We start from the raw sequence: 12420 nt of genomic DNA, 5'->3' as shown, positions 1-12420 counted from the left end.
ATGATTTTTGGTGCTATTGTAAATGGAATGGATTCACTAATTTCTCTTTCTTCAGTCTCATTGTTCGTGTATAGAAATGCAACTGATTTCTGAGCATTGATTTTGTATCCCGCCACATTACTGAATTGCTCTATAACTTCTAGAGGTTTGGAGGTGGAGTCTTTTGAGTTTTCCATATAGAGTAATATGTCACCTGCGAAGAGAGACAGTTTGACTTCTTCTTTACTGATTTGGATACCTTTTATATCTTTTTGTTAGGACATGCTTCTTTAAATGCAAATTAATAAACTAGTGGAATCAGTTATCCCCAAGCACCGGTTTAGAGCCAAAACTAGCTGCACAGACTAAGGAATGCAGCTCCACGAACATATACCAGACCTGGTGTGGTAACCCCTGGGCAAAGCACTCTCCCTTCCAGCCTTTGTTTCCTGTGCAAAACATTGCTGGAGCATTGGTGACTTTAGTTTTCATCTCTTGTGAAAGCCTTGAGAGAGGTGACTCTTTTTCTCTGCTTTTCTTCTTTCTACTTCCTACATTCCCTCAAATATCATGTCTGTTTAAAATATTAATTTTTTAAAGATGGCCTTGACCTCTCCTTTTGTTGTTATGAAGTTCAGAAAAAGGAAGTGCCACAAATAGAAAAGGGCAGCATTTGGAACAGTTTAAAAGTTCTGTAAGTGCCAGTGAGGGGCCACAGAAAAGAACATTCCACCTCCCTCCAGCCACTACCTTCCTTCCAGGTTTCCATGAGGATCAGATAGAGGAGGCAGCCCCAAGAGAGCAGCAGGACCCACACACATGTAACCAATTGCTTTTTTTGCCTGTAGTAAAGTTCACATTTTGATTGCTTCTCCAGATTATGTTGATCCAGACATATTTTATGCAGTCATCCGGATCTTTCTCTCTGGGTAAGTACAGTTCAACCGTTTTCCTGCATGAGGCCTCTGTAGCATATTCCAAATTTATGAGAGGAGACAGAAGCTTCCTATAGTAAGAAACACACCAAGAAACCCTTGTTAGCAAAGTGATCATTTGGATCCACTCTTGGTTAAAAGACGTGGGGTACCATCTGCATGACAAATGACATTGTAGGCTGAATATTTAAGTTTAGAATAATTTTCCTTAGACCACCAAATTAGATTCATTTATATTCACTTAGATCCCACCTCGATGGCAGGAAAAAAAGCCCATTTTGCAACCACAAAGCCCTATCATTTATATCCATTCTCTCCCCCTTGTTACTAAGGCAGATGGGAGCATAGAAAGTGTCTTAAAAGCTTTCTTTCTAATGTTCCTGGAAGAGCTACCCCAAGTCATTTGTTCATACTTGTGGGTCTCTTCTTTTGTCACATGAGCTGTTAATTTCTCCAGTTAGAGAACTCTACCCTTAGATACATTTTTTCCTTTAAATGCATTAGTTATACCTTCGCATGTTTTAATCAAATTGCTTTCCTATTCACATTAACTGAGAGGAACTAAGTTTGTTTGTTTGGTTTTTTTAATGGTGGAAACTGAAAAATGGAGGTAGTGAACAGCTGAGGTGAAAAATGTGAAATAGGACCCACCTAGTGTTCCGTCCTGATAACTAGGAGATGTTGAAGTGCTATGGACAGAAAGAAATTTAAGCTGTGCCTGGAAGTAGTAAGAGACAAGTCCAATATCAAGATCAACAGATTAATCGATTTATCAGTAGGTTTAGTGTTATATTACACTGGTGAAAGAAGGGAGTGACAACGTGAACTCAGTGTTTTCTCAAGATCAAGTAGGTCTGGAGTGTGAGACAGTCTAAGGGGAGATCAGCCTGTGTGGGCATTCCTCACTGCTGGGCTCAGAGAGTGGAAGCAGGAAGGTTTCTAGAGAATAACTTGAGAGTAATGGGTACCTGGTTGATGAGGAAACAAGTAAAATGGGGAAGGGTGCAGAATGGAATTGGGAGTGTTTCTTAGAATTCAGACTTTTGCTGTATACACATTCAGTCCCGAAATCCTCCCCTAAAGAAATTATCTATCCTTAGAACTCTTCTTGCTCTCTGTGCGTTTTGCATGTGCTCAGGGTTAAGACAAAGATCTGATTGTACAATAGTGATTCTAGAACAAATGGTAAGCAAAACTGGCAGATAAGTTTTGGTAGACTTAGAGAACAAAGGTCATTCTTTAAACATTTTAAATAGACTGGGATTTAGAAATTACCTAATTCTGGAAAATCTCTTTGTGCTTCACTTTGCTGTCTAAGTTTGTATTAGTCTTCCACTATTGCATAACAGATTGCCACAAATTAAAACAGCAGTTTAAAACAACACACATTTATTATCTCACATTTCTGTAGGTCAGAAGGCCAGGCAAACTCAGCTTGGTTTTCTGCTTAGGGTCTCCAAATGCTGAGGTCAAGCTATCTGCTGGGCTGAGCTGTTGTCAGGAGAATCTGGGGAATCATTCGCTTCCAAACTCATTCAGGTTTGTGGTAGAATCAAGTTCTTTGTGGTTTTGGAACTGAGGTCTTTGTTTCCTTGCTGGCTGTTGAATAGGATATGTTCTCCATTTAGGGAGGCCTCTTGCTTTCCTTATCACATGATGTCCTCCAGCACAGCCATGGTGCTTCCAATCCTTCTAGTTCTTATATTCCTCTGATTTTTCCTCCTGCCACTAGCCAAAGAAAATCTCTGCTTTTAAAGTCTCCTGTGATTAGATTGAGCTCACTGAGACAATGCAGAAAACTCTGTATGTTAAGGTCAACTGATTAGTAACCTTAATTACACCTGCAAAGTCTCTTGGCCTTGCTATATATCATATTGATAGTCATGATAGCTCATGATATGAAGAGTTCTAGTAATTGGAATGGAAATCTTGGGGCAGTATTTTCAAAATTCTACCCATCGTGATTAAATGGTCACTGCAGGATGATATTGTTTTCATTAAAATAAGTTCCGGGTCAGCGATATGTCTTATCTGTGATCTACATAAATACCTCCCTCTGTCTGATCCTCAAAAATACTTCCATGTAGTACAACTAAGTGGCCGGCACCAAATCTTCAATGTATTTGTAAGTGTTGATGGCTAAAATCATCAGGATTGTTGAGAATTCTCAAGAGAGTTGTTTTTAAAAATTGAAATCTACTCCTATATTCTTGGCTTATCCTATGTTTGAGTTATTGTTTTTATTTACTTTTTAAAAACATTTTTATTTAGGAGAGTTTTGTCATCTGTAGATTAAACATATTCTTTTTATTTCCCACTCACATTAAATTTCACAGGGAAGTCATCGACCCCTGTGGAAAAATGTCATCTCATTTCTTTCTTTCTTTTTTTCTTTCTGTTTACACTTCCTCTTGGGTTTCCTAGAAATTTGCTATGAGAAAGACTAAAAATAACCTTGTCCACAGAGATTTGAAAGGAAACTAATTCCTTTCCTTTACAAATAGTAGTTTGGGCCTGAGAGTGCATGGGAGCAGACCTTGGGCTAGTCATAAAATAGAAACCCCATTTCCCTTCCTCAGACTAATCTCATCACAGGTGGAAAACATGGGTTTTGAAAGTAGATCCCCTTATCTTATCTTTTTGACTTACACGCTGGTGTTTTTCTCTATCACCTTCAATGTGGCTTTAACACATCCTCTTCATGTTGGACACCAAAAAGAGATTGATGTTTTTTGGTTATTTGAGCATCTGATGGTTCTTTAAAGCTGGCTAGGTCCTTTCCAGACAAACATTTGGGTCCATATATTCTAGATATATAATATGGAATTATAGAATGATATTTTTTTCATTCATTCATTCATTCATCAACCATTTAGTGAGTGCTTCGCATATGCCAGGCACAGTTCCTGGTTCTGGGAATGGTGCATAAAACAAAACAGCAACTTCATTCCCATGGAGCTTAAATTTCATTTATTTATTTATTTAATTTATTTATTCACTTATTTTTAAAAGATTTTATTTATTTGTCAAAGAGAGAGAGCGAGAGAAAGTGCATAAATAGGGGGAGCAGCAGGCAGAAGGAGAAGCAGACTGCTCGATGAGCAAGGAGCCTGACACGGGACTCGATGCCAGGACCCTGGGGTCATGAGCTGAGCTGAATGCAGACACTTAACCGACTGAGCCACAGACATCCCAGAGCTTACATTTTAATGATGGGAGCCAGATAATGCATAAACAAGTATAATTAAAGAAAGTATCACACAATATATGTTATAACAGTAAGTAATATGGGGAAATGTAAAGTAGGGGCATCAGGGAGAGATAGGGCTGGTGGCTGAAGTTTCTTATTTATTTATTATGATCTGGGAATGCCATGCTTCTAAGTGACATCTGCGTAGATACCTGGAGGAAGTGAGAACTAAACCATCTAGATACCTGTTCCAAGCAAAAGGAACAAAAATTGCAATGACCCTGAGGTTGGAGCATGCTTGTCATGGAGGACTTGTTGCAAGGAGGCCAGCGTTGCTGGAACGGAATATGCATGGGGGAGAAAAAGAAAGATACAAGTGATAGCAGAAGACCAGATCATGTCAGGGCTTGTTGTCTCCTTGCTTAGAGACAAGGGCAGCGGTGGCAAATCTGGAGACAAATGACACGATCTGTCTTAAGTTTTGAATCATTGCTCTAAGTTTTAAGTGGAAAATAGGTGATTTGAGAACAAGAATGGAAGCCAGGAAAGCATTTAAGAAGCTATCCCACAATCCAGCTTGGTGGTTTGGACTATGGTAGTAGTAGTGGAGTTGCTGAGAAATGTTCAGTTCCGGACACGACTGAAGGTAAAGTTGACCAGATCTACTATTGGATTGCTTATGGAAAGAAGAGCAAGGGATCAGTTGAAGATGACTCTAAGGTTTTGGCCTGACCCACTGAAAGAATGGAGCTGCCATTTTCTCTGATGAGGAAGGCTATCAGAGGACCAAATTTGGCAAAGGGGAGGGGAAATTGAGAGCCCTGTTTGGGACATGTTCATTTCTGGTGCAGAGATCTGTAAGTAGGTGGTTGAATATATGAGTTTGGACCATAAGGGAGAGGTCCAGGTATAAGTGTATGCTTTTAAATAGTCCTAATATAGTTGCTTTCTAAATCAGTGAAGCTAGATAAGACCACTTGGGAAGTGAAAGTAGCAGGAAGCCCAAGAACTGAACCCTGAGAAAGTCCGACATACAGAAGTGGTCATGATGAGGAGGGACTGTTAAAAGAGACCAAAGTGGACCATCTGAGGTCATCCACAGGGTGGCAAAGACAACTCTGCACCAGTGTGGCCTCTGTCTTTGCTCCACTGATGTTTTCAGTACTCCTTCTCCATAACATGTTGTCTAGAAATTTTACTGAAGCAGTGTCCTGAACTCTGACAAGTCATAAAACTTCTCTGGAACCCATTTAATTATGCAGCCGCTTTAGGAAGTAGGTCCAAATTAGGACTAAGACTCACAAAGGTAAATGCAAAGTTACGACATAATGAATGGAGGGAGCAAGGATTCCAACTCACTCTGAATAAAATAAAATGGCTAATATTTAGCAAATGCTTAATATGTTCCAGGCCCTGAGCAGGTATTATTTTAATTAGCTCCCACAACAACCCAATAAGGTAGGTCCTAATATCACTTGGGTAAGGAACCTGAGGCTCAGAGAGGTTAATTAACTAAGCCAAGGCCCACAGTTAATAAATATCAAAGCTCAGATTAAATTCTCTATCCGCCTGAAAAAGAGCCCTCTCCCCCCAAAGCTACAGCATGTTCTAATCTTATGATCAGAATCTGCCTTCACTGTCCCCTGGCTCTGTTTTCTGTGCCTCATCTGTTTCCAGAGTGATGTCACCCCCACTGCAAAGGCCACTCTGACATTCATACAGTGGAAACCGTACAAGAACTGACCAAACCAGCCTCCAAAGAAAACAACCCACCTCCTTATAGCATTTCCTACCTCAAGGAAGTATTGGGAAAAGGTCACGAACAGCAAGCTGAGCAGTCTGGCCACAGCTTTTGTATGTGTGTGATGTGTTTCCCTTCTCTTGACTTTTAGAATTATAAGAAGAAGGTGAGACATCAACGTAAGCCTGTTATTTAAACTGTTCACAGTAGGGACTGTGGCTCATTCCTGGAATAAAAGGAAAAAAGACTGTACTTAGTAAAAGTGCAAATCTATATGAGGGGGTCTCGAGAAAATGAAAATAGAAAACTACAAGTTTGGGGCACCTGGGTGGCTCAGTTTAGGTGTCTGCCTTCTGCTCAGGTCATGATTCCAGGGTGCCCCCTCTCTCCCTGCTTGTGCTCTCTCTCTCTCTGTCAAAACAGAAGTAAAATCTTTAAAAAAAAATTATAAGTTTGGGATTTATGCTCTGGTTTCCCCATTTTCTAACAATGTGGCCCTGGAGGCTTAATGGCTTTGTCTTTGTTTATCTGTAAAAGGGGTTTAAAAAACCTGCCTTCATCTACTCAAAGAGGTCAAATGAGAACATGAATGTGCAGGGGGTTTGTAGACTAACACCTTGGAAGTACGACTAGAAGTGTTCTTCATGCTATTGTTTTTGTCTTATTATGGAGTCACCCACATAGTCTCTGGAATTGTTCAAGACTCAATAACAAATGTGACAGGGAAATGAGTAAAATAGTTGGAGGTAGAAGGAGCAGGACCTAGACACAAAAAGACAGAGAAATGTAATCAGGGAGACGGAAGAAGAGAGGAAGGGAGGAAAGCCAACTTCATGTGAGCAAGACTCAGAGCCTCAATTCCAGTCCCATCTTCATGTCCCTCTGGTAACCTGCAGGGTTGTACTGTGTTCTCTTTATTGCTGCCCTCCTTATCAATACCTGCTATCAAGAACATATTTGACAAAGGTGTTCCCACAAACTCAGGTAGTACTTAAAACTGATAATTCAGCATGACAACTGTTAAAGCTATTTCAGGGAAGGGCAAAGGTGTGTGTGTGTGTGTGTGTGTGTGTGTGTGTGTGTGTGTGTGTGTACTTTCAAAGCTCTGTTTGCAGAGTTAAAGGTATCAGGGTTGAGATTAGGTGAAGATTATCCCAGAGCCTCTAAACTGCTCCTATTGATCAGCACTGATATCATCTTTATGAATGAATTTTTCTAATAAATATATCATAGGACCAGTGCTAAGGATTCCTCTCTAAAAATCCTTTACTTCCCTGGAGTAATCCCTCAACTGAGCTGTATTCTGTGGCCTGTTATGAAATTGAAGAATGATTAAGTACTTATCTTACAAAAATGTCCAGTCTTTTGCTCTAAAATTACCATTAAAACTGTGTTTGCTTTCTTACTCACTGTTTCCATATCAGAAAATATGCTCTTAACTCCTAGCACCCATGCCTTCTCTTTGACTTTTACTCTGGCTTAGATGGAAGGATAACCCAGCAATGCCTGTGGGGTTGATCTATGAAGGAGTCTCCACAGAGCCCCTGGAATACTCTGGAGGGAGTGCAGCTCAGAGCACAGTGCTTCATGCCTTTGATGAGTTCTTAGGCGTTTGTCATAGCAAGGAAAGTGGTAAGTCAGACACTTTCTTTTTCTTTTTGTTCCTTAATAGGAAGGAAGAACAGGGATGTTTTTACCAATTGATAAGACCAAGTGCAAATTAAAATGTCATGAAGTCTATACTTCTCCAAGTTAACCAGGAGGCTGTGCACCTGCCAGATGTTACTGTGTTAAGTCAATTAACATTCGATCTCAGCAGGATATAGGGTTTCATTTCCAAATCTTAAAACATGCTGTATATCCAGCTGTTCCCTGTAGTTTTGTTTGGATCCTAAGGTAGTAGCCTCCTTTCTCTAAAATGAGAGAGAGATCTGGAGTTTGAAGGCTGTGGCATTAAGTCACTAAGTCTGGATATAGCTCGTCTGAGCTCCTCCACTACAGCCTTTCCCCGTAAAAATGCTGCAACCTCAGGCCAAGTCTCTTTAGACTTTAAAGAGGAGTCTACCAGTTTAGAAGCTTGAAATTGTTCATTTCCTTACCTGCCAGCAGCAAAAGGGCACTTCAGAGCGCAGAGTTTTCAAGTTGGATTAGGAAAAGAAATGACTAGAACTTTGTGTCATAGGGTCCAGTCTCATCCATAAAAATCAGTTGTCAAGAACCATGATAGTATTAAACACCTGATGGGTAGCCTATAAATGATCTCTCTATCCACACTCCTATCAATATCTATTGATTTTATTTTTAAACAACGACTTCAAGAGGCTACTATGAAAAACAGTTGATCATTCTTTATTTTCTTGCCCTTACAGACTCTATCACTTTCCTTCTTCTTAGCACCGCCTCCCAATAAAGCACTTCGGAAGCAAAATTTAACAGAGTATTTAGCAAATCAGTCTAAGGGCTTATGCCTTACATTGTAGATCTCTCTCATGATGATTGGCAAGATACTTTGTCCCCCCCGAGTATGCGATAAATATTTATACATGGGCTGATAGATCTAGTTCCAACTCAGTTATCTGAGATGTATTTGCTTCATTTTGCCTTCCTTACCACCTATCAGTAGTCAAGAATATAGTATTTGACGTCTGTGAGCAAAAGAGCCAGCAACGTAGATTGGACAGTTAGGACGAAAGCAAGTTTTTGCTGCACTGATGTTCAGAAAAGCAGACAGACTCTCTTATCTTTCCATGTGGAGCTACGACATTGTTCTGGTTTGTTTCTTTCAGCTGATTTTCTCCATAGGATGAGGGAGTACATGCCTCCTTCCCATAAGGCCTTTATAGAAGAAATCCACTCAGGCCCCTCACTGAGAGACCACATCTTGTCCTCTGGAAATGGCCAACTTCTGACGGCCTATAACCAGTGTGTGGAGGCCCTGGCAGACCTGCGGAGCTATCACATCACAGTGGTGACCAAATACCTCATCATAGCAGCCACCAAAGCAAAGGGCAGGAGGCCGAACCATCTCCCTGGGCCATCTCAAGCCTTAGAAGAGAGGGGCACAGGCGGGACTGAAGTTCTGAGCTTCCTGAAGAGCGTCAGGGATAAGACCTTGGAGGCAATTCTCCACCAAAGTGATTAAAAGACTGTCTTCTGCCCAACAGCGCAAAACCGGCAAACATGGGTTTTCCCTTACTCTCTCCCCCATTGGAGGGCACGTGGGCCCGGAGAATAAGAATGTCTGGAATAATCTAAAAGGGACCTCAGCCTTAGTTATACTCCTGCTCTACAGAACACCAACTCCTCCTTTATTGAGAGCTGTTAGTCTTCACAGAGAAGAATTTTCATGGCCAGAAACTTTCCTTTCCCTACCTGATTACTGGTTAATAGCGAATAGCTTTGAACACTTCCTCATTCAGAACCCCACAGAGGAGCGAGTGTACCCTTATTCTATTTGCAAAGTGATAGAAAATCAATCTAAATTTCAAAAACCAAATAAAATTGCCTGTAGACAGATCCCCTTGTTGATTTCTTTAAAAAGCAAGTTAAATATTCATGCATTCATCCATTCAGTTAACAACTTATTATGTTCCTACTGAGCACCGGTTTAGGGATTAGAGCAGAGATTTTTTTGTGGCCCCAGTCCAGCCTTCCTCTCCCTGTGTGTGCTGAGTTTGTGGCAGGAGGTTGGAAATGCTCCAGTGGTGAAGTGGAGGAAAGAGGAGGCTCACGTAAGTCTTGGAAGTCACCAGTATAACAATGAATAGTTAATGATGTGGGAATGGATGAGACTCTTCCACATGGTTCATCAATTTGCAAATTCTATTTTAGTTTCCTTCTTTATTTTTAGAAGAATGATTCTTTCTCCTTACATTGAAAGTTTGTATTTGTAAAATGAATTAATTGACCCATTGGAAATAAATGATCAAAATGGGAATAAATAGTAAATCCACATGTTTAGTTTACAAATAGATGTAACTTTTTATTGATTTATTTTCTATCTCAAGATCTCATTTCATCTGACAGTAGAAAGCTAGAAAACTTTCATCTTGCCAATTTAGGGTAAACTCCATTAATTTAGGCTTGCCTCCCACTATGCACACACACACATATCAGGGACAGTATCTACATTCCAGACAGCCAATCTAGTACCATGGCCTCGAGGAGAGGTAACTGATCATTGGGGCAGCCTCTGCCCAAGTTAGCATCTGCTGAGCAGTCCCCCTCCCCAGATGGGTACTGGTCAAATGGAGCTTGCAGCTTATCTCATCCTGTCCAAGAGGCCTTTCAGATTACTCAGCCCTCAAAGTCCTATCACGCCACTTGAAAAAAACATTTGACTACTTTCCATGTCCCCCAGGCCCTTAAACCCCACTCTGACTATATAGATAAATAATAAATAAATAAATAGCATGTATTATATATATATACTACAGTTGACTGTATGTACGATAGATGATAGATAGATGATGATAGATAGATAGATAGATAGATAGATAGATAGATAGATAGACAGATAGTTAGATAGGTAGAGATTTTTAAAAATTAGCTTATGTGACTATGGAGGTCAGAAATTCCAAAATCTGCAGGGTAGACCAGCAGGCTGGAGACTCGGAGAAGCACCAAGTTGAAAGGCTGACTGCTTTTTCATTTACGTGTTCATCTCATCCAAACAAAAAACACTCTCACATAAACATCCAGAGTCATGTTGGACCAAATGTCTGGGCATCATGGCCCGGCCAAGGTGACATAAAATTAGTCATCGCCAGCTCCTTTAGAAGAATCTGAATTAGGATACGGTTATGGTATCTGAGCCACACTCTCCTCACGTCTCTACTAGAGAAGAAGAATCATCCTCTGTAACGCTGGAGAGGAGGTACAAAAGTGGTGTAGAGTATGGCTACACCCCAGGAAGGGATGCGGTAGTGCACTGGAGGGAAACCCCAAGGCAAAAGCACAGACTACTGCCTGAAAAATCTGACCATGTTGACAACTAAAAGCTCTCCATGCTGGCTGATCCATGGAGAATGAAACCATTGTCTCTGAACATAAAAATAACAACCCACTGTTTCGAGGTCAATATTATAGAGCTGATCTTCACCTGGGAAAGGGGGTAAGGCCTGAAGTCCTAAACCTTGTACACGAGGGTCACCTTCACCTCTGCTGCCCCCTCTGCCTAGTCCTTCTGCAGACAAGGGGGCACTAATTCCTTTTCATCCTGTGCCCATGTACAGCTAGGATTAGTTAAGTCATTTTTAGAAGACTTTCGTAAAGACTCAGGGATGATTTCAAAAGGAAGAAAACAAAAACCATAAAGGAATACCAGTTAGATGGCATGGGTAACATTCAACATTCATTCTGTGGGGCACGCAGGCCCTACACTTCCCTCATTCTTAGGCTGCATGCAGGTGAATGGGATCCCCCAAGCTCTCAGCTTACAGAGCGTCAAGCTAAGACAGTGAGGCTCAGAGACTGAGTTTCTCCTCCTTCGTTGTTGGTCTGAAACTTGTTTTTTTGTTCTCTCAAGACATTCTATATAAGGTTAAAATCAAAATAAAACTAAACAACAATGATAAGAAATGCTTGAAACCTATGAGATCCTATCCGATTTAAGATCTGGGATATAAAACTTGCGGTACCTACAAGCCAATTATTCCTTCCACAAAAATGAATTTCACCCACCAAATTCTGTCTTGCATTTTCTTGTNAAATTAGCTTATGTGACTATGGAGGTCAGAAATTCCAAAATCTGCAGGGTAGACCAGCAGGCTGGAGACTCGGAGAAGCACCAAGTTGAAAGGCTGACTGCTTTTTCATTTACGTGTTCATCTCATCCAAACAAAAAACACTCTCACAAAAACATCCAGAGTCATGTTGGACCAAATGTCTGGGCATCATGGCCCGGCCAAGGTGACATAAAATTAGTCATCACCAGCTCCTTTAGAAGAATCTGAATTAGGATACGGTTATGGTATCTGAGCCACACTCTCCTCACGTCTCTACTAGAGAAGAAGAATCATCCTCTGTAACGCTGGAGAGGAGGTACAAAAGTGGTGTAGAGTATGGCTACACCCCAGGAAGGGATGCGGTAGTGCACTGGAGGGAAACCCCAAGGCAAAAGCACAGACTACTGCCTGAAAAATCTGACCATGTTGACAACTAAAAGCTCTCCATGCTGGCTGATCCATGGAGAATGAAACCATTGTCTCTGAACATAAAAATAACAACCCACTGTTTCGAGGTCAATATTATAGAGCTGATCTTCACCTGGGAAAGGGGGTAAGGCCTGAAGTCCTAAACCTTGTACACGAGGGTCACCTTCACCTCTGCTGCCCCCTCTGCCTAGTCCTTCTGCAGACAAGGGGGCACTAATTCCTTTTCATCCTGTGCCCATGTACAGCTAGGATTAGTTAAGTCATTTTTAGAAGACTTTCGTAAAGACTCAGGGATGATTTCAAAAGGAAGAAAACAAAAACCATAAAGGAATACCAGTTAGATGGCATGGGTAACATTCAACATTCATTCTGTGGGGCACGCAGGCCCTACACTTCCCTCATTCTTAGGCTGCATGCAGG

General features: G+C 41.0%; 1 protein-coding gene across 5 annotated transcripts in view; it reads left to right on the top strand.

The window, feature by feature from the left end:
* IDO2 (indoleamine 2,3-dioxygenase 2) overlaps positions 1-9361 on the top strand; it is a 54309-nt gene extending 44948 nt beyond the window's left edge. For all 5 annotated transcript variants that reach the window (XM_034647664.1, XM_034647660.1, XM_034647661.1 and 2 more), the window contains 3 exons: positions 857-908; positions 7329-7477; positions 8632-9361. In XM_034647664.1, the coding sequence (XP_034503555.1) occupies positions 857-908; positions 7329-7477; positions 8632-8987 (557 nt within the window). In that variant the 3' untranslated portion in view covers positions 8988-9361. The remainder of the gene's footprint in view (positions 1-856; positions 909-7328; positions 7478-8631) is intronic.
* Positions 9362-12420: the final 3059 nt, after the last annotated feature.

This window comes from Ailuropoda melanoleuca, chromosome 18, assembly GCF_002007445.2.
Source record: "Ailuropoda melanoleuca isolate Jingjing chromosome 18, ASM200744v2, whole genome shotgun sequence".
Classification (NCBI taxonomy): domain Eukaryota; kingdom Metazoa; phylum Chordata; class Mammalia; order Carnivora; family Ursidae; genus Ailuropoda; species Ailuropoda melanoleuca.
Note: the sequence above shows the minus strand (reverse complement) of the source record. Positions and strands in the feature narration are given on the sequence as shown.